General features: G+C 42.4%; 1 protein-coding gene and 1 long non-coding RNA gene across 6 annotated transcripts; both read left to right on the forward strand.

Annotated features, from left to right (window-relative positions):
* The first annotated feature begins 402 nt into the window (after nt 1-402).
* Nucleotides 403-16,128, forward strand: LOC307043524 (C-C motif chemokine 21-like). 5 transcript variants are annotated; one of them, XM_079688023.1, is made up of 5 exons: nt 403-514; nt 14,791-14,938; nt 15,142-15,256; nt 15,411-15,523; nt 15,635-16,128. In XM_079688023.1, exons 2-4 carry the CDS (start codon nt 14,878-14,880, stop codon nt 15,517-15,519), a joined length of 285 nt encoding a protein of 94 aa, XP_079544149.1. In that variant the 5' UTR covers nt 403-514; nt 14,791-14,877; the 3' UTR covers nt 15,520-15,523; nt 15,635-16,128. The 5 variants fall into 5 exon arrangements, with proteins under 5 accessions (XP_079544149.1, XP_079544151.1, XP_079544153.1 ...); XM_079688025.1 differs by having other exon boundaries at nt 437-514; nt 14,806-14,938; XM_079688027.1 differs by lacking the exon at nt 403-514 and adding an exon at nt 3,810-3,828 and having other exon boundaries at nt 14,806-14,938.
* A 6,520-nt stretch (nt 16,129-22,648) lies between these two features.
* Nucleotides 22,649-24,549, forward strand: LOC307044704. The gene is made up of 2 exons (XR_013809668.1): nt 22,649-22,778; nt 23,217-24,549. It is a non-coding gene; the product is annotated as an uncharacterized lncRNA (long non-coding RNA).
* The last annotated feature ends 883 nt before the right edge of the window (nt 24,550-25,432 follow it).

Consider the following 25,432-nt stretch of genomic DNA (forward strand, 5'->3'; position numbering starts at 1 on the left):
GAGATTTAAAAACAGGCAGAGTTGGAGCAAGTCTAACCTGGAGGGGCAATTAGTTCCATAACTTTGGAGCTGCAACAGCAAAGGCTCTGTCTCCTCGCTGCTTTAGCCTTGATTTTGGGACTACCAGAAGTAATCTGTCAGCAGACCTCAGTGACCGTGTCGGTGTGTATGGTTTTAAAATATCTGCAAGGTACGGTGGGGCTAAACCGTTTAGGGCTTTGTATGCGAACAGTAACAGTTAAGAATGTATTCTAAAACTAACTGGTAGCCAATGTAAAGAGGCGAGTGTTTTGTCAGAGCTTGAGAAGTGCAATTCACATCTGGCTCCAGTCCTGCAGGTGGAGACAGGGAGCCTAGGGTGTGATTTCACTGAGAATGTGGCTCAAAGGAAGAGTGTGAGCTTCCTAATTAAGGAGTTAAATGCAACACACCTGGGAACACACTCTCAGCAGAGGACAAACAGTTCCCTGTGAGAGAGGAGAAGAGACTCAAAGATTCAACCAAGATGCTGCTGGTGAATATTTGCAAATGTATTAATCTGTTTGAACCATGTTTGATTTGATGTATTATAATTTCTAGTCCTGATGAAAGAAGCTCAAATATAAGATGCTGAAATATAATTTACTTTGTTGAAACGCATTTATTTTTGATTAAATGTTCAATTGAATTGTAAATTAAGAAATGAAAGTGCTTGTTAAAAGATGGCATGTTTTTAGTTGAAAATGTTTATGTACCTAAAGTGAATGAAAGTAATGTTTTGTTTTAAAGGTTTTTAACCTGAATGAGGCCAACAAGAGGCTGAATGAAGCAATAAGGAATCTACCACACTTAAATAAAGAGAAAAAATAATCAAATTCGAGTTGTCCTTCTGGAGTGAATCAAGCCATTTTCGAGTTTAGGCAGGAGTCAATAAAACCAACCAAATCACAAGTTGACAGGTGTAATATGTTCACGCCTGCCTGTCCTTGTAAGGAGGTGTGCAGCAGCATTGTGGACCAGCTGTAGGCGTGACAGGGAAGCCTTGCTTACTCCAATGTACAGAGCATTGCAGTAATCCAGTTTAGTGGATATAAAACAATGTATTACTTTCTCAAAGTCATTAAAAGAAAGGAAAGGCTTGACCTTTGCTAAAAGTCTTAGCTGAAAGAAGCTGGATTTGACCACCGAATTTATCTGTTTGTCTAGTTTGAAATCAAGATCAATCCGTACGCCCAGGTTTGTGATAATGGGTTCCACATATGGGACAAGAGAATCCAGCACAGGCGGGGCATTGGGGCCACCACTGGGTCCAAATATTATCACCTCTGTCTTTTTTTCATTGAATTAAAAAAAGTTCAAGGCCATCCAGGCTCTGATGTCCTGCAGACAGTCAAACAGACGTTGCTGAGGGTTTGGGTCATTTATTTTTCAGGGGCATGTAGATTTGCAAGTCATCTGGATAAAAATGAAATGAGACGCCATTTTTTTTAATGATAGCGCCCAGGGGGAGCAGGTACAGGGAAAATAAAATCGGCCCAAGAATGGGGCATTGGGGTACCCCGTACGGGAGAGGAGCAGAGGAGGAAGTAAATTCATCAAGATTTACATTAAAACTTCTTTCAGACAGATACGACTTAAACCAGTCCAGAGCAGTACCACTGATTCCCACAAAATGCTCCAGGCGAGAAATGAGAATACAGTGTCAAAGGCAGCTGTAAGTTCTAAAAGTACACGACCTTATATCATCTAACTGCATCCACTAGAGTTAATCCAACAAATATTAAAATAGACAAACATTTCCATAAGCAATGTGTTAAGAACTTCAAATATTTGTCATGATGCTGGTTGTTAAGGAGGGATGAGATCAATTTCTTTACCCAGATCGCCTGGGTTCAACTAAGGCGTGTATTTATACTTCCATGTCTCGGAACTGGTACGCTTCAATGACATTCAAATATACCAAAAACTGGACGAGATCTTATCAACAGAGAGAAAAAGTGTTGAGCTATACCTGTATACGTAAATGACTGGATGTCACATCAGCAACTATTAGTGAAGCATGAATAAAGCAAGCTCTGCCTGAACCAGGATACTCTGCAACTTCTACAGGTGCACCATAGAGAGCATCCTGACCTTCTACAGGTGCACCATAGAGAGCATCCTGACCTTCTACAGGTGCTCCATAGAGAGCATCCTGACCTTCTACAGGTGCTCCATAGAGAGCATCCTAACCTTCTACAGGTGCACCATAGAGAGGATCCTGATCTTCTACAGGTGCACCATAGAGAGCGTCCTGACCTTCTACAGGTGCACCATAGAGAGGATCCTGACCTTCTACAGGTGCACCATAGAGAGCATCCTGACCTTCTACAGGTGCACCATAGAGAGCATCCTGACATTCTACAGGTGCACCATAGAGAGGATCCTGACATTCTACAGGTGCACCATAGAGAGCATCCTGACCCTCTACAGGTGATTGGAAAATAGTGACTCCAGACATTTTGCAATCCTCTTGAGTCTACAGTATAATCATCAGCTGAATCTATTGTGTTGTTTAGGGTTTGGCCTGGATAGTTTCCATCATGGAGGATACAATTATCAAATCATATCATGCATATCGGACTTGAAAATCGACCTTATTTTGGCAGTTGGGAAAGAGCTCATCCATTGTTGTTCATTCCAAGAAATAATAGTCTGCCTTAAGTTTCTATTGCTCACTTCCTATGTATATAGAAAATCAATAAAACCGTTAGGCTACAGCATTTTTTTATTTTTTATTTTTTTATTTTACTTGGCTACCAGATCTAGCCAAGTAAATATATTTTAACCATATTTTACTTTAAGTTGACATAGTTTCAATTTTTTTCATCAACTTGAATCTAAATAGGGTAAAAAGTGAACATTTACTGTATTTGACTTAAACAATTGTTTGAATGTTGTGTATTTTCGCCCTTCTTTACATTGAAATAAAGACATTGAACACATTCATAAGTTTATATAAAATACACTGTAATATAGGGATGTAACGATATATCGAATATCGCGATATCACGGTAAATAAATGTATCAATACCGTTGTGACACTGACAAAATCTACCGCGATTTTTTTTTTCAATTTTTTTTTTAAAACCTCTTAAGCCCCAAGCCTGTTTTTCAGGTTTCAGGCTCGAAAATGACATTACCAGAACAAATTACCATATCTTTCCTTCTAAAAGAGTTTGATTTATAATATTTTTTCTCAAAGTAATGATAAACCTGTGAGTTGAATGTAGAAAAGTCAGATTCAATATAGATGTTTTTTATTTTAAAGGAAATTCAGATTGAACATTGAAAACTGTAAATTATAGTGTCCGTCCAAAAGATGTGTTGTACTTATAGTGAAAACTAACCTTGGATGATGGGTTAGTAGACTAACATATAATAAACATATAATAAGTACCCTGTATCAAGATTGATGCAAAACAAGTGATATTTGACCTTTTTAGACAGATTTAGCAAAAAAAAAACTCTTCTGGGGCCATTTGGGTGGATTTTCCTCATCTCTGGCCCCCCTTCTTCGATTTTGACATGTGACATCTCTTTCTGACCATTAGAGCCAATAGAATCGAAGGGAAATCGTCCCGCACACACTCATGTTAAAACAAAGGTTGCGTCTTTGCGCATTCAATCTTTCTACAGAGCGTAGAGCTGTCTGATATTTGAAAACGGAATTGCAGTTTTATTGCTTATAGATTATCAGAACATTTAAAAGGGGACACAGTCACATTGGATTAACCTATGGATTAACTACAGCATCGTTTTTATCGTTTTAATGCCATTGAAGACCAGTTTTGACCAGACAAAACCAAGGTAAGCCATGTTAGCGTTGTAGACTTAGCGCCACATGTTTTGATGTACGTTTTTGATGATAACGTCGCAAGTTTTGTATCTTTCAGTGTTGAGGTGGGCACCGTTAGATTCTGTGTCTTTACAATCATAAACGTTGTGTTGGATGTGCAACTAGGATAAGTAATAAGGGAGCTAGGAGTGATTTAAAAAAAAAAAACTTTATTTAACCAGATGGTCCCATTGAGATCATCGATCTCTTTTTCAAGGGAGACCTGTCCAACATGGCAGCAAGTAGTTTACAACACGAACATAAAACAACAGCAAAAAATGACATCGTATTTACAGGGCTACATGTACATACCTAGAGACATTGACAAGTACCAACAGTATATTTATATCTCGCCCTGTCAATAAGCCTCACCTTCTTGGCAAAAACTGTATTCTTTTTGAAGTGGTGGAGAGACAATGCACAGTAACCCACTGCTGTCACCCATGGCCAAAGCAGATCTCTCTGTCCCAGCAACATATACGAGCCCTGGAGGGTTCATAGAGAGAAAAATAAATAAAACGTGGCCACATTTTACTTTCTCGTTCGCACAAGTTAATAAAGTGTGCACACGAGTTAATAAAGCGTGCGCACGACGCCTCGTTTTATTTAAATTGAGGGATTCCTGTCCGTGACTCACAGTATGCTGCCCACAGCTGTTTTATAGAAGGAAAACCTCATTCACTTTATGAAATCTCTGCGGGACCAGTGGCCTGTACTACTAAGCAGGATTTGCTATTTACACTATCCATTCATGAAGTATGACGCTGCGCTCTCAGCCGGACAGAGAAACCCTGGTTGATTTACTGAGTTGATGACCAGCTTCGTAGGACCGCTTAGCGACATCGCGTTTGTTAGGGTTAGTTAAGCCGGGTAAATCAAACATTTCCAGGGTCTGTTGAACTGGCTTCGTCGTACAGGGCACTGGAGGCAGTAACGTGTAAGTCAGCAGAATCTGAGAAGAGCAGCACCAGCTGCAAAGAGCTGTGCCTTTTACTGTTTACTTCACTGCGTTTGCCTTCATTAGAACAGCTGAATAGAGATTGAGTCTGCTACGTTTAACCACACACACCTATACACACATCTAACTACCAGAGTATCCCCCCTCTTTTTATGAAGATGTCCTGTCGTGTGTGTGTGTGTGTGTGTGTGTGTGTGTGTGTGTGTGTGTGTGTGTGTGTGTGTGTGTGTGTGTGTGTGTGTGTGTGTGTGTGTGTGTGTGTGTGTGTGTGTGTGTGTGTGTGTGTGTGTGTGTGTGTGTGTGTGTGTGTGTGTGTGTGTGTGTGTGTGTGTGTGTGATTTGTTTTCAAATTACCACGAACAGCAATTTACACAAATCTGGTTCTCCATAGTTATATGTTTATTCCCAAGTGAAAGAAATTCGTTTGATCTTAATCTCGATGTGCTATAGTCCTGCCGGAGTTCACCGGAACGAATGATACTATCATAAACAAATGGCCCCCCCCCCCCCCCCCCCCCCCCCCCACACACACACACAAGCCCTGGCGACCGGAATTATTCTTCATAAAACTAACCACACTTTATTAAAGCGTGGCCTCAATTTAAATAAAACGAGGCCACGCTTTTTTAACTCATGCGCACGCTTTATTAACTCGTGCGCAGCCTTTATTAACTCGTGCGCACGCTTTATTAACTTGTGCGCACAAATTAATAAAGCGTGCGCACGAGAAGGTATCTTGTACGAACGAGAAAGTAAAACGTGGCCACGTTTTATTTATTTTTCTCTCTATGAACCCTCCAGGGCTCCGTAAACATCAGTACCAAGCAAGAGAGTTTTTTCCACAGCAGGGGATATTGTAAACGCCCAAACATCCCAGCTTCTACCTGGAAATGTGGACATGCTCATATTCCTAAAAGATAACCTTGATGATGCTGAGTGAGTGAGTTAGAGTTGAGTTACTTTGAAAAACTAAAGTGAAAATTATATTGCAGGGTCTGATTAATATATTGTTGACAATTTAAAATACTAGGCCTACTATCCTACTAAAATGCGGTACAAAAATTCATATTTTTTCCTTTATTTTTCAATATCGCGATAAATATCTTACCGGGGACTTTTTTATCGCGATATGTACGCAACTGTAATATCGTTTTTGTGGAATACCAATCCCGTGTATACAAAAACGAAATGCCACTTCGCGATATACACATATTTACTCTGTATATATATTTACGATCGCGATAAATATCTTACCGGGGACTTTTTTATCGCGATATGTACGCAACTGTAATATCGTTTTTGTGGAATACCAATCCCGTGTATACAAAAACGAAATGCCACTTCGCGATATACACATATTTACTCAGTTTTTTCACAATATAAATATAATTGATACTGTATAATTTGTACCGTCGGGCCGAACCACGCCCCTTAGCTGTGATATAATGAGCATATACCACGGCCTGTTGTGAGCTATTGCTTAAATATATCACAGGTTCAAACCCCACTGCAGTCAGCATGTCATTGTGTCCCTGAGACACTTCACCCCAAATTGCTCCTGTGGGGATTGTCCACAGTATTGAGTATGTAAGTTGCTTTGGATAAAAGCTTCTAACAAGTAACATGTAATGTAATGTAATGTAATATATAATATATATATATATGTAGGAGAGGTGGTGGAGCCTCTGCATGTCCGCGCACAGGGGGCTAATTTTGTATCATTCTACTCATGTCCAGCCCAACACCCTTTCTATTTAAATGACCTACTATACAGGTTTAACCTCCCTAAGTAAATGAGTAGTGAGGAGATAACCATAAGGTTTAGCAGTTAGATGAATAATATGCAGTAACGAACAACAATAAAGCACATTTATGTGAGAACAAGTCCAAGATGCCAGGCAGGAAACATATTCTCAAGGAAGTACACAACAAATAGTCAGGACTGAATGTGCTGGTTCCAACAACTATTTAGCTTGAGATTGCAGGTAATTTCCCACACTGGAGACGATTGAGTAAACACAAAAAAGATACAACAATGCTACCGTAAACGGCACCAGGTGCCACTTGCCGCTCGACAAACCTCTAAAACAAGCCCCAGCATGAAGCTTACTGTAAGTGTGCTACATTGATAAACAATGACAGAAAACGAAACTTTAGGAGTTTGCCATGGCACTCTATTGAAGATGCTACAACTGTCTTTTGTAAATCTCGTGCCAGTGCCAATAATTGACAAAGGTCTTATTGCAAAGTGCTTTGAATAGGTGGATTTCTCGTCAGCAGACAACAAAGACGTTAGAGAATCAGAGTTTGAACACATTCCTTAACGCATCAGAAAAGGTTGAACACATTTCAAAGAAAAAGAGAGTTAAACATGGAGAGTTTCATTTCAAGCTACATATTTCACATAACTAGATATAATCTACTTTCACTCTAAGTGTGCCCTGCAGTTCTGCTTTATCCCAGAAGTACATCCCGCATGCCGTTCAGTTTTCATGTACACAATGTTGATGACTTTTCCACTGCCCCTGAATTCCCCCAAATTCCTGATTAATACATGTCAGCAGGACAGATCTTCATACCATTCTGATATGCATTTTAAAGGGGCCCTTTCCTGTAGTGTGTTATGTAAATGGTCTGCAAAGCCTAAAATTCCAAAGTTCCCTCCAGAGGGAGTTCATCTCTGACCACGGTCCCCCATCTGAAACACCTCCATTGGACTCCTTTGTTTACTTCGGTGCCATAATGACATCACAACATAACACTCGCGATTCTATTGGCTAGCACTCCAACACATTGTACGTGATAGGCTAAGGGGCAGAACATCTCTATGCTGTTGATTCAATCAATCAATGTTTATTTATATAGCCCAATATCACAAATGTTACATTTGTCTCAGTGGACTTCACAGTTTGAACAGAATATCAGTATGTCAATACGACACCCTCTGTCCTTAGATCCTCACATCGTACAAGGAAAAGATTCCGGAGAAAACCCACAGTTTAAAGGGGAAAATGGGAGAAACCTCAGGGAGAGCAACAGAGGAGGGATCCCTCTCCCAGGACGGACAGACGTGCAATAGATTCCGTGTGTAAATTGAAAAGATAAAACATTTGCAACATAGGTAGTCCAAATGTTTGGAAATGCATGTGTGTATAATAGGAAGATGAATCCAAGAGTATATCCATCCACAGCCACAGACCACAGCCACAGACCACAGCCACAGACCACAGCCACGACTCAAGATCCAGGGCTCGCGATCCAGGACAGAGGACCGCAGCAACAGATTAATCACAACAGAGCTGGCCAGATGACCAATGACAGCAGACTGGGCTCTGGTTTCAGACAGAGGGTGAAAAGAGGTGCTGCAGAACACACAGTATGAGATAAATAAATACCTTTTTGAATATTAAAGTATGTAAGCAGAAAATACAATTATGAAACCTGAAAATGAGCAATAGGTCCCCTTTAACACCCTCTCAGAAACGAGATCAAGGTCTGCTCTGATTGGTTAGCTGACCGGCTCTGTTATAATAATAATAATGCATTTTATTTATATAGCGCTTTTCACAACTCAAAGACGCTTTACAATATGAGGGATGGTAGACAAACAAGGACAGGCAAACAAGTAAGTATAGTAAAATAAAAAAATAAAAAGGCAGTCAAGAGGAAGTTGATTGAGAGGTGGGGGGGCTTATGGGTAGACAGAGTTGAAAAGATGTGTTTTGAGGCGGGACTGAAAGACTGTGAGGGACTCAGAATCACGGAGATCTTGGGGGAGGGAATTCCAGAGCCTAGGAGCTGCCACTGAGAAGACTCTGTCCCCAAAGCTGCAGAGTATGGATGTGGGAATGGATAGGAGTCCGGCTGCGGTGGATCTGAGGGACCGTGGGGGTTCTTAAAGAGTGAGAAGGTTTGTGAGATAAGGGGGGGCCAAATGGTAGAGTGCTTTGTAGGTGAGGACCAGAATTTTGTAGTTGATGCGATGGGAGACAGGAAGCCAGTGGAGGTCTTTGAGGACTAGGGTGATGTGATGCCATGATTTGGTATGCGTGAGGAGACTTGCAGCTGCATTTTGAACCCGTTGGAGTCTGTTGAGGGATGTAGTGCTGATGCCGTAAAGAAGTGAGTTGCAGTAGTCAAGGCGGGAGGAAATGAAGGCATGGATTAGTCTTTCGACTGCGGGGCGGGTGAGAGAGGGTAGGATTTTTGCAATATTTCGGAGGTGGAAAAATGAGGTTTTGACTGTTTCGCGGATGTGAGGTTCGAAGGAGAGGGTGGGGTCAAAGATTACACCAAGGTTGCGTGCCTGATTGGAGGGGGAAACAATGGTGCCATCGATGGTGAGTGTTATGTTAGTGACCTTGCTGAGGGTGGATTTGGAGCCAATTAGGAGGAGTTCTGTTTTGTTGCTGTTCAGTTTGAGGAGGTTATGTTGCATCCAAGTTTTAATAGCTGTCAGACAGGAATCGATGTGGGTAAGGGGTGGGTTATGGAGGGATTTGGTGCTGAGGTAGATCTGAGTGTCATCAGCCTAGCAGTTGAAGTCCAGGTTGAAGTGGCGGAGTATCTGACCGAGGGGCAGGATGTAAATGATGAAGAGGAGGGGGCCAAGTACTGATCCTTGAGGAACGCCTTGGGTGACTGAAGCTGTGGCAGAGGAGTGGTTGGGGAGGGAGATGAAGTGGGATCGTTCAGTGATGTAGGACTGGAGCCATCTGAGTGCAATACCTTCAATACCAATGTCCCTGAGTCGGGTGAGCAGGATGTTGTGGCTCACGGTATCGAAGGCTGCACTCAGGTCGAGGAGGATGAGAATATTGAGGGAACCAGTGTCAGCAGAGGTGAGGAGGTCATTGAGGACTTTGACGAGTGCAGTTTCTGTACTGTGGTGAGGACGAAATCCAGACTGAAGGGGTTCATAAAGCTGGTTGGTTATGATTGGTCAACTGCTTAGATATGTCCCACCGTTAGCACATCACGAACAATGTGTTTGAGCGCAAGCCAATAGAAACACAAGTGTTACATAGTGATGTCATTATGTTACTGAAGTAAAAAAAGGAGTCCGATCGAGGAACTTTGGGATTTTAGCCTTGACATGCACAAAAACCTATATGACACACTTCAAGAAAGGGAAAACACCCAGTAGCATAAAACGCCTCTTTAATGAACATTCAGCTCTGCAGGGGTGTAGTGCTACCAGCAGTGCAGCTGTTAAACAACACTAAATCAAGTCTCTGCACATACTTTACAATTACAACTGCAGTTACACTCTCACTATACCATGCTCCGTTAGCTCAGTTGAGTTTCGATTTCTTCTTGCCTGCTTCCTTTTTATAACAAATGTATTTCAGACTTTCCCTGTTTCCTGAAAATCACGTGGTTCCCCGGACTTGTTTGCACTCCAATGTGAGAATTGAGGAGGTTGACTGTGCAAGTAGAGGAGTGGTTGTCCTCAGGGTGTGAGCAGTAAATGCTTAGATCATGCCACAAAGAAGAGTATTGTGATTTTTGTGTTTGACTTGGAGGTCACTTTTTGGTTGAATACCAAGACTGCGGCTCTATGCAACCTTTTGTCCTTTGACATACTATTTCGGTTTTATTTTATGTGTGGTTCAGCATTTACGTGCTTTAGTATTTTCCCAGCAGCACATCAGGCTCCTGTTTTCAGCAATCAAGCTCTGATAAACCAACTGTACACCATCGGCCTATCTGAATAGGTCGAGAGTAAACCATAACCAGTGGTCTAACAACGTGATTACACTTCAGTCGGAGAGGGGTCAGTTTCCCAAAAACTAAAGTGTCTGAGTTCATGGTAGTGCTGCAGTGAAACTTTGCAAGCAGAAACAATTTTTTTGTTGGCCACAACTCAATTTATGTGCAAAAAGCACGAGGATGATTGATAAATGGTAACCCACTAGCTGAAAAACATTCCTTTCCTAGATGGGAATGGTTACAGTTAGGGCTTAGGGTTAGGTTTAGGAAAGGTTGATGGCTCGATGGTGACCCTCGATCTAGCAGGAAAATTGAGGTAAGCCTTTGAAAAATTACATCAAAGCTTGATATGCTTCAAGTTATACAAACTTGACCATGGTTTGGACCAATCAGGTTGGCATTGGTTTTTGTAAAAAACGCCAATTGCAGCTCTTTCTGAGATTAGCCTAAATGCTGCATAGAATCAGTTATATGCGGCTGCCAAGTCTTTTTTAAAGTGCCTGCCCTGCTTAGTTTCCAATGACTTGATTTTTCAGATGGCTCTTTGTAACAAACCATCTGGCCCCCCATGTTATCTTAATATCCATGTCCTTATTACACCGCCTGTATAGTGGTGATCCCAGCATTTGATACTAAAGTGCGTAAGAGCTTCTGCCAGTCAGAGCATCTTTGAAATTATTGCTTGATTTTCAATTTACTTTAGGATGTGCAATTTAATCTCTCCTTAGTATTTACAATATGAACCTCTAGTGGTTAGGAAGGTTTGTATTTTGTAGCTCACGTTCTCACTGTTTTCCACACAAATTATGCAATATGCTGGGCCACTATGAAAATAAACAACTCCTTTGTTCTTTGAAATAAGCATAACAGAGGCTATTTGAACTTTGAGCCATTTGTCTGGCATTCAATTTCACTTCCCCATGAACACAGTGGATACATTGACCAAAACCATGAACTCACACTGGCCTTTAAACGTGGCAAAAATATTAAGCACAGTAAAAATCCCAATGAGCATGTTAAAAAGTCAAATTATAAGTGGTAAACATAATCACCACCCCGTTTGCAAATAAATAATTTTACATAATGAGAACTCCAAGATGTACTGCTTCTGTTGAAAACATGTTCTCCCCCCTTTATAACCTGCAGATACTTAGCCACATTAGTATTCATTCGGGGTCCTGTTTCTGTCCACTAACAAATGCCCAATATTCATCCCCTATTTATTTTGTTTTTGGTTTACACCAAACTTTATAAATAGATGCCATCATATGAATGCAGAATCTGTAGTGTCACTTTGACATCTTATAGGTTACAAGATAAAATGAATTGTATTGAGTTCTTAGCTGCTTAATAGTCTGAAATAAACAGTGGAAATATCGCTTTACCAATTTTGAGTAATCTCTGATGACTATAATATTTGAAAACGCTTTAAAAACAGTGAGAGAAAACCAAAACATTAAAGTTGCTGGACAAAGTTTGTGGTTCCTCTAGTTTTTAACCACTCCTTTAATAAATGGATATCATGTGTTGCCTAAGCAGTGGGAATAGACAATAACTGGTAATAAATCAAAACAAATTAATGGTCAAAACATCCTGTCCAACAAGTTTATCCACACATGCCTCAAAATGTCCTCAGTTGCATCACTCTACAAAATCTACGCCTCTGGCAGGAACAAATATTTTCCTCAAAAACTCCCACACTTAGAGATTGTATTCAGTATTTGGATGCATGCTCATGCTCACACATGCAAAAACACCCACACAGACAAGCATAAATGGTGCTTACTGAACGCATCTAATGAAAAATCCCCAAACCGCACTGTCACAATTTTGAAATCAAATGTGGAATTATAACTGAAGAGACAAGATAAAGACATATAAAGATAAAGGTCGGTTATCTTGGTTTACAGTTTACTATCAACTTACTTACACTTCAATTAAACTGTATCCCTCTCTTTAGATGTACTAATAGGACAGATAACAAAAACGAGGTCTGTACTAGCAAGCCTCAGGCTAGTATTATATATATATATATATATATATATACAGGACTGTCTCAGAAAATTTGAATATTGTGATAAAGTTCTTTATTTTCTGTAATGCAATTTAAAAAAAAAAAATGTCATACATTCTGGATTCATTACAAATCAACTGAAATATTGCAAGCCTTTTATTATTTTAATATTGCTGATTATGGCATACAGCTTAAGAAAACTCAAATATCCTATCTCTAAATATTAGAATATCATGAAAAAGTATACTAGTAGGGTGTTCAACGAATCACTTGAATCGTCTAATTAACTCGAAACACCTGCAAGGGTTTCCTGAGCCTTGAAAAACACTCAGCTTGGTTCAGTAAACTAAATCACAAGTATGGGGAAGACTGCTGATCTGACTGCTGTCCAGAGGACCGTCATTGACACCCTCCATCAGGAGGGTAAGACACAAAAAGAAATTTCTCAAAGAGCAAGCTGTTCACAGAGTGCAGTTTCAAAGCATATCCACAAAAAGTCTGTTGGAAGGGGGAAATGTGGCAGGAAACGCTGCACAACCAAGAGAGATGACCGCAGCCTTAACAGCATTGTGAAGAAGAGTCGCTTCCAGAATTTGGGGGAGCTTCAAAGACAGTGGACTGAAGCTGGAGTCCAGGTATCAAAAGTCACTGTTCACAGACGTGTCCGGGAAATGGGCTACAATAGCCGTATTCCCATGGTCAAGCCACTTCTGAACTCAAGACAACGGAAGAGGCGTCTGACTTGGGCTAAGGAAAAGAAGCACTGGACAGTTGCACAGTGGTCCAAAGTCCTCTTTTCAGACGAAAGCAAGTTTTGTATTTCATTTGGAAGTCAAGGCGCCAGAGTCTGGAGAAAGGCTGGAGAGGAGCAAAATCCAAGTTGCTTGAAATCCAGTGTGAAGTTCCCACAGTCAGCGATGGTTTGGGGAGCCATGTCAGCTGCTGGTGTTGGTCCACTGTGTTTCATCAAGCCCAGAGTAAATGCAGCTGTGTACCAAGAGATTTTAGAGCACTACATGCTTCCGTCTGCTGAAAAGCTCTATGGAGATGAGGAATTCATTTTCCAGCATGATCTGGCACCTGCCCACAGTGCCAAAACCACCAGTAACTGGTGTACTGACCATGGCATTACTGTCCTCGATTGGCCTGCAAATTTCCCTGACCTGAACCCCATAGAGAATATGTGGGGTATTGTGAAGAAGAAGCTGAAAGACACCAGACCCAACAATGCTAATGAGCTAAAGGCCGCTATTGAAGCATCCTGGGCATCCATAACACCTCAGCAATGCCACAGGCTGATTGCCTCCATGCCACGCCGCATTGATGCAGTAATCCGTGCAAAAGGATTCCCAACCAAGTACTGAGTGCATTAATGGACATTTTCAAATGTTTGATTGTGTTTTGCTGTTATAAATCTTTTTTTTTTACTTGGTCTGAGGAACTATTCTAATTTTTTGAGATAGGATTTTTGAGTTTTCTTAAGCTGTATGCCATAATCAGCAATATTAAAATAATAAAAGGCTTGCAATATTTCAGTTGATTTGTAATGAATCCAGAATGTATGACATTTTTGTTTTTTTAATTGCATTACAGAAAATAAAGAACTTTATCACAATATTCTAATTTTCTGAGACAGTCCTGTATATATATATATATATATATATATATATATTGAATAATCATTTTTTATTTTATTAATAATCCTGGCAGGGCATTTCAAGACAAACAGAACTTAACCGACCATCATGTTGCATGACATACAACAGAGAATAAAAAAAAAAATGACATGACAACTTTTCGCATTGGGCCCCAATTTGGCCAATTCAGTATTTATGTACTGTACTTCAAATGTGAAGGTCTTTTTCCCTGCTAAGAGGACATGTTAAAGGAAAACACAGGAATGTTTGCTGGATTGCAAAAAAAGTCAAATTGAAAATATACAGTATTTGCTGATTTATGATTGTGCTTATGAATGAATTGTCTATATGTCTATAACTATAACGCATGTCTGGGTTGCATGAAGCATGGAAGGTATTTCTCATGGAATAGAAATGACCTGATAAAGATCTGCCTCAGGGCAGCATCTGAAAAGACACGTTGGAAAATTCTGGCAAGAAACAAAAGAGAGAGGAGTGTAGAGGAAATTGGCCATGCATGTGCAAGTCTGTTGCCAACTTTCTCCCGTTTCCCGTCATCGACCACCAATCACACTTTCACTTTCGCCACACACTTGTATAAATACACCTGTAGCTCTCCTCCTCACAGAAACACCTCTGCACTCCTGAAGAGACTCCCTGAAGAACCAACCTGAGCTCAGACCTGCGAAGAAACAGAGACATGGCCTCTCAAATTGCACTTCTCCTCTTGCTGGGTGTCATCTGCGTTGGGTTTGCATCAGGTAAGACACATTCTTTGCATTAGCAGTAAAATAGATTTGTATTTCAGAATACTTTGACAGTGACTGTAAGGAGCATGTCTGTTCACCTGCTGTACTCTCCTGTAACTTAGGTTCAATTGATAAAGCCCCAGGTCTATGGACACTTTCCTTAATTTAATGCACATGTGCTCTCCTGATGAATTTGTTTATCTGTGTTCTTCCAGCCCAGATTGCCCAAGACTGCTGTATCAAGGTTGCTGAGAAGCGTTTGCCGCTCCAAATCCTCCAAAGCTACACCATTCAGGATGCTGGACAAGGATGCTCCATCAGCGCTACTGTGTATGTAAAATATTTGTATGCAGTTAGTGGCAAAATGAAGTAATTTGATGAGATGCCCTGTGATTATACAGGAGCTGGTTTCTCCTATTTTGTGTGTTTTTTTCAGCATTCTATTTAGTGTTCTCACCTCTGTGTCTCTTATCTGCTTTTTCAGGTTTGTTTCAAAAGTTGGAAAAACCCTCTGCGTCCCCCATCCCAACGATAAAGCCTGGGTGAAGAGTTACATTAGACAGCTGAATCAGAAACATCAAAGAAATCACTAATCAGGTACATTCTATATTCTCTCGCTGAACTTTAAACATAATGATTGCACCTCTGTGAAGGCATATTGCACCTTTTTTTACAAAGAGTTTGATTTTAAATTCTTTCTTTCTGCAGGTGTAGAGAGGAGTGGACTGGGGGAAAAGGCTGCTGACAAACGAAAAGGGCCGACTCTTAACTGAGGGCAGAAGACGGCAGAATCATTTCCATTTGGCTTCATTCTCGTACTTTAGTAGATCAAACCGTTTGAGAAGATCTTATCTTTAAGATCTTTGAGGAATCATCCCCTCATCATGCCAGTGAATCATCAGTAGCTAAATGTACAGTTCTTGATATTTGTCCTCTCATTTGTGGTGAATGCGGTCTAAATACATTTGTGAATGAATCTTTTTATTTCTTTTTTATTATCTATTGAGTGAAATGTACAATTGTTCGTTTTGTTTCAACCGTAAGACTGTAAGGTGCCTGAGGATAATGTCCCTAAATTATGTTTTCAAGATGTGTTTATATTTTATAATAAGTTGGATTTAAAGTTTATTTTAGTATGACCATGTATAAAAAGTAGATTTATGTTTCAAAAAAGTTTCTCAATAAAATGTGATATATTGTAACTTTTAGTGGATTTCTTTCTCTAACATCCAATCCAATCCATTTTATTTCTATAGCACATTTAAAAACAACAGAGTTGAACAAAATTCTCTACATCAACAACTGTATAAAAATAGCATAAATACATAAAAAACAGACAGGACATGAAACAAATGTAAAACACGAGACAATGAAACCAGATCAGAAGCCACAGACTGAGAAACTATAGGTTACCCCAGTTCTCAGAGTAACATGTAGTGAGATGTCTCACTATGGGATGCGCCTCATCGCGGAGTAAACAGAAGTATCAATCTCATTACGCCAATCCTGATTGGCCGGTGATCTTGACGTCAGCGTCAGGGAATCCACCTACCCTATAAGTAGCTTGCGCCACGTCGCAGAGTCATTCAAAATATGCACCTCTTCTCGCTTCACCTTAGCAAGGTGTCTGGTGAGACATCTCACTACATGTTACTCTGAGAACTGGGGTTACGTAAGTAACCTATAGTTCTCATTCATAACACTCCGTTCGATGTCTCACTATGGGATATTGAAGCTCCCGTATTGCCAGACAAGCTTATCTCGAAAATCACCAAACCAACCAGAACTTAACAGGTAGAGCTCTGACTCAACACGGGACCCAGCACTGCTCGGGCCACACTAGGAGCAGAGACGTCTAGCCTGTAAAAGCGGACAAAAGTGAGCGGCGAGGACCAGCTCACCGCTGCACAAATGTCTTGGATGGAAAAACCCTTGAACAGAGCCCAGGATGTAGCCAGACCACGAGTCGAATGAGCATGCAGACCCGTAGGTGCCTGCAAACCCTGACTCGCATAGGCCAAAGCAATCGCTTTCACAATCCAGTGGGAGAGCGGTTGCTTGGTAACGGGCTTGCCCTTCTGAGGGTTAGCCCAGGATATGAAGAGTTGGTCACTACAACGAAACTCTTTTGACCTGTCCATATAGGTGTGTAAAGCACGAACTGGACACAGAAAATTCGGCCGCTGTTCCCCGGAGGAACACAGCGGCGGAGGAAATGCCTCAATGTCAATTGGGGTACATGAACCAACCACCTTAGGTATAAAGGCAGGGTTGGGCTTCAGCAACACTCTCGTTTGCCCCGGGGCAAACTGAGTGCACGAAGGATGTACAGAGAGCGCATGAATATCACTGACTCGCTTGGTGGATGCCAGGGCCAGTAACAGCACTGTCTTCAGCGACAGGTGCTTCATGTCAGCTCCTTCCAGGGGTTCAAATGGGGTTTGAGTGAGCCTATCTAAAACCACTGTCAAATCCCATAAGGGCACCATTGACCTGGAAACAGGGAGGAGCCTGCGAGCTCCCTTCATAAAAGGGCAGACCAAGGGATGTTGGCTAGCCGTCTTTCCCTCAAAGCCCACATGGCATGCAGCAATAGCAGCCAGGTATACTTTGATCGTAGAAAAAGCTCTGTGTTTATCAATTAGGTCCTGTAGAAATGATAAAATCACCCCAACAGGACATTGAAAAGAGGTGTGCCCTTTTTTGAAGGCACCATTCCTCAAACACCATCCACTTACAGTCATAGAGAGACCTGGTGGAGGAAGCTCTTGCACTCTGAATAGTGTTTTTCACCTTCTGCGGGAGACCCACTGTATTCAGATTGTACCACTCACGGGCCAGGCCCATAGGGCCAGGCGCTCCGGGTGTGGGTGAAAGGTCCCCCCCCCCCGCCTGAGACAGTATGTCCCTGCGTAGCGGGAGCTGCCACGGCTGCCCGCACAACAGCTGATATATCTCCGCCAGCCAGTACATTGCTGGCCAGTGTGGAGCTATCAGGATCAGTGTGTGGCGTTGTTCTCTCACTCTGGCCAGAGTTGGGGGTATCAGAGCCAGGGGTGGGAATGCGTACAGGAGGACCGGAGGCCAAACGTGCGTGAGCGCGTTCACGCCTAACGGTGCGTTTAGATCGCGCATTGAAAAGAACAGCTGACAATGAGCATTTTCTTTTGATGCGAACAGATCTACCGCGGCTCGGCCGTAACGCACCCACAGCTGACTCACAACCATTGGAAGTAGAGTCCAGTCTGCATACAGTGGTACACCTCTGGACAGCAGGTCTGCCCCGAGGTTCATCACTCCTGGTACGTGCGTCGCTCTCAGAGAGAGGAGACGACCGCAGCTCCACAAGATCAGTTTGCATGCCAGCATGTGTAACTGGAGAGAACGCAAACCCCCTTGACGGTTTATATACGATATTGTGGTCATATTGTCTGTCCTCACGAGGACATGGTGTCCTCTGAGAAAAGGCAGAAATCGTTTCAGGGTGAGGAACACCTCTAAAAGCTCCAGGTAATTTATGTGCGACCGTTGGAGGTCTCTGCTCCAGAGACCCCTCACAGGTCGTCCTTCGTAAATACCTCCCCAGCCCGTCAGTCATGCGTCGGTGGTGACCACCTTCCGCGATATGACAGCACCCATAGGCACGCCCCGTACTAGAAAATTTGGGTGCAGCCAGTGGCGCAGTGCCATTACGCATTTCACAGTGACCATCACTCTCCGCGCGCCATGACGCGTGGGGTTTAGTCTGAGGGCGGCTACCCAGCGCTGAAACTCCCTCATGTGTAAGCGTCCCAGTCATACCACCAGGATGGCTGACACCATGAGCCCCAGTAATCACAGACATGATCTGAAGAGAAGATATTTGCGCAGCCGGAAATGAGCGAGACAAGCTCTGAAAGCTTTCACTCTTTCCGCTGACAGGCGGGCTGTAAAGGGCACTGAGTACAGGTGTAGACCCAGGAATAATACAGTCTGGGCTGGGGACAACATGCTCTTTTCTGTGTTTATTATGAAACCCAGGTCGAGCAGGTGTTTTACGAGGATATTTGTCTGCGTAATAGCCTCCTGTTCCGACTGTGCGAGAAGCAGCCAGTCGTCCAGGTAGGTTGCCAGGCGAATACCCTGTTGTCTTAACGGGGCTATCGCGGCTTCCGTACATCGCACAAACACTCTTGGACTGAGAGACAGACCAAAGGGAAGTACTCTGTGCTCTTAACAGACACCCTGAAATGCGAACCTCAGATATTTCCTGTGTGGGTAATATACTGGGATGTGGAAATACGCATCTTTCAGATCGACTGATGTGAACCAGTCGTTTTGTCACACGAGACGTAGCAGAGATGTGTGAGTGAGCATTCTGAATTTGTATCTTTTGAGATCGTTGTTCAGAGCTCTCAAATCCAGCCGAATTCCGTTCCCTCCCCATTTGGGAACGAGGAAATACTTGGAATAAAAGCCACTCTGACTCTGTTCGGCGGGTATTATAGATATAGCCTTCTTTTCCAGTAGCGAGAGAATCTCTTGCTCCAGAATATGGGCTGACTCTCCCCGGGCTTGTGAATACAGAATGCCCTAGAAGCGAGGGGGGATGACAGCGAATTGGAGCCTGTAGCCCCGTGTTACTGTCACTGTTACTGAAAACGCAAGCAGAAGCTGTGAGCATCTTCCACCTTTCGTTCCTTAAAGCAAGCGGAGATGTCACGTCTCTTTCCCTCTGAGTCTCTATTTGTTGTGTTATGGGGCCCTCTAGCGTCTGAACACGGCGTTACCCAAGGTTGATAACCCCAGCCGACACTGCGCATGCGCGTGGCGGTGGTGCCTTCACAGACCCATCTATTATCCGCCTTTTGAGAGAGGCCGTAGCTGCTCTCAAAAGAGGGACAGGTGACAGACTGTTTATTGTTTTTATTGTTTTTCTTTTCATTTTTTTGGACTGCGCCCTCGGCTTGAAGCCTGGATGCGACAGTGAAAATTGGTTTATTAGAAAACAACGGTATTTGTGACATGTGTTTTTGTGACTTAGGCAGATAGCAGTACTCGCTGTCTCTGGTATTAAGTCCGTTTCCCTTCTGGTGCGAACTTGAGGATGGCGTTGCGGCATCACTCGAGGCGGCGGGAAGATGGGGGCCTGGTTGCACCCCGAAAACACATCTGGAGCTGGGGAACAGGGAACTTCCAGCTCTGTCACAGAGGAGAGGAGGCAGTCAGGCCGCCCGCTTCTTCTTCCTCGACTGGTGACTGAAAATCTGAGTCAGCTGTGCCTGAACGGCTGCTGCCGAAACCGGAGATTTTCTCGGCCAGCTCGTCCTCGTCTCCTGCCTGGGCTGGGGACTCGGGGCGGGCTGTGGCCTCTGCTGCCTCGGTACCTTGAACCGGGCAGGACGTGAGGCAACTTGGGTGAAGGACTGCCGCGAGACCGTCGCAGGTAGCGGCTGGACCATTTGGGGGAGACAGAGGTGGAGGGCCTCGTCTTCCTTCTTTTTCGACTCACACCTCCGCTGCATCGAGACTAAAGCGGAGCCGAAAATACCCTCGGGAACGATAGGCATGTCGAGAACATCCTCCTTTTCCCGGTCTGGGAGGTTGGTCAGGTTGAGCCACCTGGCTCTCTCCTGTACCACCATTATGCCCATGACTTTGCCCATGGCCTGGACTGCACAGCGTGGCACACGGAGGCAAATGTCCGTGATCGCTGCGATCTCTTCCCACACGGCCGGCCCAGGTTTGCTCGACAGGTCCTCGCAGAGCTCCGCCTGGTAGGTAAGAAAGAAACGGCGAGGTAGATTGCAATACTAACTGGTGTGTTAGTATTAACAGTCTTCTTGCGAAGCAGAAAAGTAGCTGGCGAGCGCCCGTCGACCGAAAGTTAGCTTTGGGTTCAGTCTGTGGACTGTTAAGCTAGCCCGGCTACTGATATGTCGAGATGTGCTCTGAAGCGAGAAGAGGTGTTTGAATGATGCTGCGACGTGGCACAAGCTACTTATAGGGTGGATGGATTCCCTGACGCTGACGTCAAGATCACCAGCCAATCAGGATTGGCGTAATGAGATTGATGCTTCTGTTTGCTCCGCGATGAGGCGCATCCCATAGCGAGACATCGAGCGGAGTGTAATGAATGAGAACTCTCCTACATGACGTACAAACAATACAAAACACTAGTAAGATAAAAACCCAAATGTAAAAGCACAAGTGTCACCTGGTCTTTAAATGCAAGGGAAAATAAGTTGGTTTTTAAACGAGATTTAAAAACAGGCAGAGTTGGAGCAAGTCTAACCTGGAGGGGCAATTCATTCCATAACTTTGGAGCTGCAACAGCAAAGGCTCTGTCTCCTTTCTGCTTTAGCCTTGATTTTGGGACTACCAGAAGTAATCTGTTAGCCGACCTCAGTGACGGTGTCGGTGTGTATGGTTTTAAAAGATCTGCCAGGTACGGTGGGGCTAAACCGTTTAGGGCTTTGTATGCGAAAAGTAACATTTAAAAATGTATTCTAAAACTGACTGGTAGCCAATGTAAAGAGGCGAGTACAGGCGTAATATGTTCACGCCTGCCTGCCCTTTTAAGGAGGCGTGCAGCAGCATTCTGGACCAGCTGTAGGCGTGACAGGGAAGCCTTGCTTACTCCAATGTACAGAGCATTGCAGTAATCCAGTTTAGTGGATATAAAACAATGTATTACTTTGCTAAAAGTCTTAGCTGAAAGAAGCTGGATTTGACCACAGAATTGATCTGTTTGTCTAGTTTAAAATCACGATCATGTTATGTTTTGCTTGGGGTTTTTTGTTGTTGTGTTTTACTTGTTTGCTCCTTTTACTCCTCACTACTCTGTCTTTCCGTCTCTGCAGGGCTGGTGTGTGACAGGGGGGCGTGGCTGGTTTACTCCTGGCTGCAGATGAGGCACACCTGTCCTCACTCACATGATCAACCTGCTCTGTAAGAGCCTGGCCCTCACCTCCCTTCTCTGCCAGAGAATTACATGCTGTTCCGCGGTCCGGAGTGCCTTTCTGCAGCCCGGAGTCTGTTGTTGTTTCACTTCGCAATTTGTTTAGGAGTTCTTTTTTAGTTTTTGTCGCGAACGTTTTCCCGCAGCTTCGTTTTTTGGACTTACTACGGCCAGCCAGCTCCCTGTTGTCCGTACCTGCCTTGGACTACCTTTGTTTATTAAACACGTTGAAACTTTATTTTTGTCAGTCTCTGCTTTGGGGTCCAAGTAGTATCCAAACGTCACAGATCAATCCGTACACCCAGGTTTGTGATAATGGGTTCCACATATGGGACAAGAGAATCCAGCACAGGCGGGGCATTGGGGCCACCACTGGGTCCAAATATTATCACCTTTCTTTTTTTCATTGAATTTAAAAAAGTTCAAGGCCATCCAGGCTCTGATGTCCTGCAGACAGTCAGACAGACATTGCTGAGTGTTTGGGTCATTTATTTTGAGGGGCATGTAGATTTGCGAGTCATCTGGATAAAAATGAAATGAGACACCATATTTGTTAATGACGGCGACCAGGGGGAGCAGGTACAGGGAAAATAAAATTGGCCCAAGAATGGGGCATTGGGGTACCCCCATAGACTGTATATATAAATGGACGTAGGGTCCGTGACGTCACCCATAGGATTCTGCAGAGTTGCCGAGAAGCCCTTAGTAGGCGGAGTCGGCCACTAACGGCTCGACAGTGACGTCAGAGTTCAACTCCCGCCTTCTCCAGCCTGCTCCAAATTAGGACAAAGAGGCGGAGCCGAGGCGGGACCTGCTGCCACCAAGCTGAAAGTTCCAGAGCTAGCTGAAGCTACCAAGCTAAGCTAACATGCTCCCCATCTGCACACTGCCGTTGCATTTTACGTTTCTAAGGTAAGCGGACATGAAACTACTCAGCAAAACTACAAATAATAATCTAAGTTATTGATATTTTAGCATAATACTTCAGAATCTTAAAATACCTTAACATTTGTATGCAATTGTGCTAAATTCAACACTGGAATCAAGAAAATATTAATATGTTTGCATGACATTAGTTATTTATATTTTGATATCACTTAATTATACGTTTAATACATTTAAGTCAAGTTAATGTACATGTGATGGTAGCTAGTTAGTGCTCTTACCTGTGAGGCCTCCTCCAAACAGCATAATAACCAGACTGTATCATTAAAACTAAGTATCAGTTCTAGATCCTTCACTTTAGACAAACAATTCAAAAGACAAAAATTGAGCAACTCAACAGTCAACTTTATGTTTCTTATTGTCTAAAAGCATTTGTTATTTTCATTTTTCCCCTCTCATATTCAGTGTGGACGGATTGAGACAACGTGGTGTCCAGAAAGCTGCAGAGACTTCAGGGAGAAACCTCTGTGTGATGGACGTCCTGTCTGTTGGTTTGGAGAGGACTGAGGGTCTTTTCTCTGTGAGGAGGTCCAGGCCTGATGGAGGAGCCCATGATGGGCAAAGCTGATACCAACTGCACAGGCCTAGTCTGTCACTTTATTTGACTACATTTGTTTACTTTAATAGTTTTACAGCTTCTGTCCATATGTGCTTTTTATTTAAAACATGTTTGATTAAGTTTTGGTTCACATTTCAATAAATTGTATTTTTATTTGCACTCCTTTTGTCCATTATTCTTACTGAAGATTGGCCCCATTTATTTGTGACGTTGCAAACTCTGCGTTACAAGGCACAAGTGATGTGAAGCTCATAAAGCGAGGCAAATAGAAATAATCAGCTGATGGAGTGTAGATGTGGAAATAGATGCATTCGATCAGCTGACTGTTTTTACAATAAAAGTAGTGTACTGGTCTTAAAATCTCATAGCATCAGCTTTTAATTTTCCTCTTGGATGTTCTTCTTGACCCTCAGAGAAGGAGAAAATGTCATGTCTTTCAGGCATGTCCTTTCCTAACAAAAATGACAGGAAACATAAAACATATTATTGCAGAACAAGTGTGTTATTTATGAAAGCGGTGTGTTTGTGTGTTTAGGGGCTGTAGATATAATTATTTTGTAATTGTAATGTTTTTTTTTTTATTTCAACAGTGAGCTACAAAGACAATCAGATTATGAATGAAAAGTATGAAGTTCATCAACATTGAAATATATGTTATTATGAAAAATAATATTGAACTGTTATCAAAACGTAGTGCAACTGCAGAAGCTTGCTCTGTTGTCTCACTGAAAGAATAACTTTTACCACGTTTTTTACAGACAATATTGAGAGATAAATAGTAGCAGTTCTCACTATGTGTTAAATATCTTTGCCTTTAATACATTCAATTAGAAAGCTGACAAAATCATATTGCTTGTTAACATCTAAATGTAACTTTTTGCATGGAAAAAACCCTCAACTTCACTGGTGTGTAGGTGATCTAGTATTGTTTAATGGAATGTATATCAGTGTATTAAAGTCAATACTTCATTTATTTAAACCAATATCTTTCTTGATTCTTTGTACAGTATGAAAAAAAGAGTCTTTGTACCTGAGCTGAAGTTCACTGCTGTGAGGAGTCCAGTTATGTCTCTCACTCTCTGGTCCAGCCTGTCTGCATCACCTGGACACCTTAAACAAACAGATATATATGTAAAGTACCATGTGTACAAACAATATAACTGATTCTCTTCTGTTGAACATGTTGGATTGTGTATTGTCCGAGTAAGGGTCCTTTTTATTTTACTGTAACTTTGGAAGTTGTGTTACCAATGCTTACTGTTTATTTGATACCTATTTGGTAATGCAATTAATAAAAACAACAAGGTTTGGGTTTGTTCTTCAGATGACTGTGATGTTAACGTGTAAGCTCAATAATGAACTCCAGCTCAACCAACCATATTGTAATATCTAAGTAATCATCTTGAAATATGACATTAATAATTGTAATATACACACATCTTGTTGTGAGGTTGATTTCACATACACTACTTCGACATTAGCTTGTCTACATACTTGAGCATAGCCAATTTAAATTAACCTTAGCGATGCATACAGTTCCTATCTACATAATAATCATCTCTCAAAGTTACAAGGATGACCTTATTTTATCAACCTCAAACAGAAGCCGTTTGTTGTTCAGTATTATCCCACTTAACGCTTAACACTTGTCTATTTCGTTTTAACCTTTATAAATATAGTCTATGATTTTAACTTAGAGGCTACTATTAGCATCGTTAGCACCGATTTAGCTACCACTCGCTTACACGCTAACCCAAGCCGTAACATTAATTACGTAGCTTATTAAAATCATTAACACATATATAAGTACTCAAATTTCACTTACCGCAAAACCGCATTCATGCACCGTCTGTTTCAACCGCAGAGCGAGTCACAATAGTCCGATATATAAGCATGAAGAACAAACAAACACGGCCGGGGGCAAGTTGTGTTCCCTGGATGAGCTGAACAGGCAGAGTGCCTGTAGCTTCACGGAGCAGCTAGAAGAGAGACAAGAAGCTAACAGCAGCAGTCACTTCACAGAGCTGTCACTCAATGTGACCACGCCCTAATTTATGCAAAA

The sequence above is a fragment of the Notothenia rossii genome (assembly GCF_949606895.1).
Source record: "Notothenia rossii genome assembly, chromosome: 6".
NCBI lineage: Eukaryota > Metazoa > Chordata > Actinopteri > Perciformes > Nototheniidae > Notothenia > Notothenia rossii.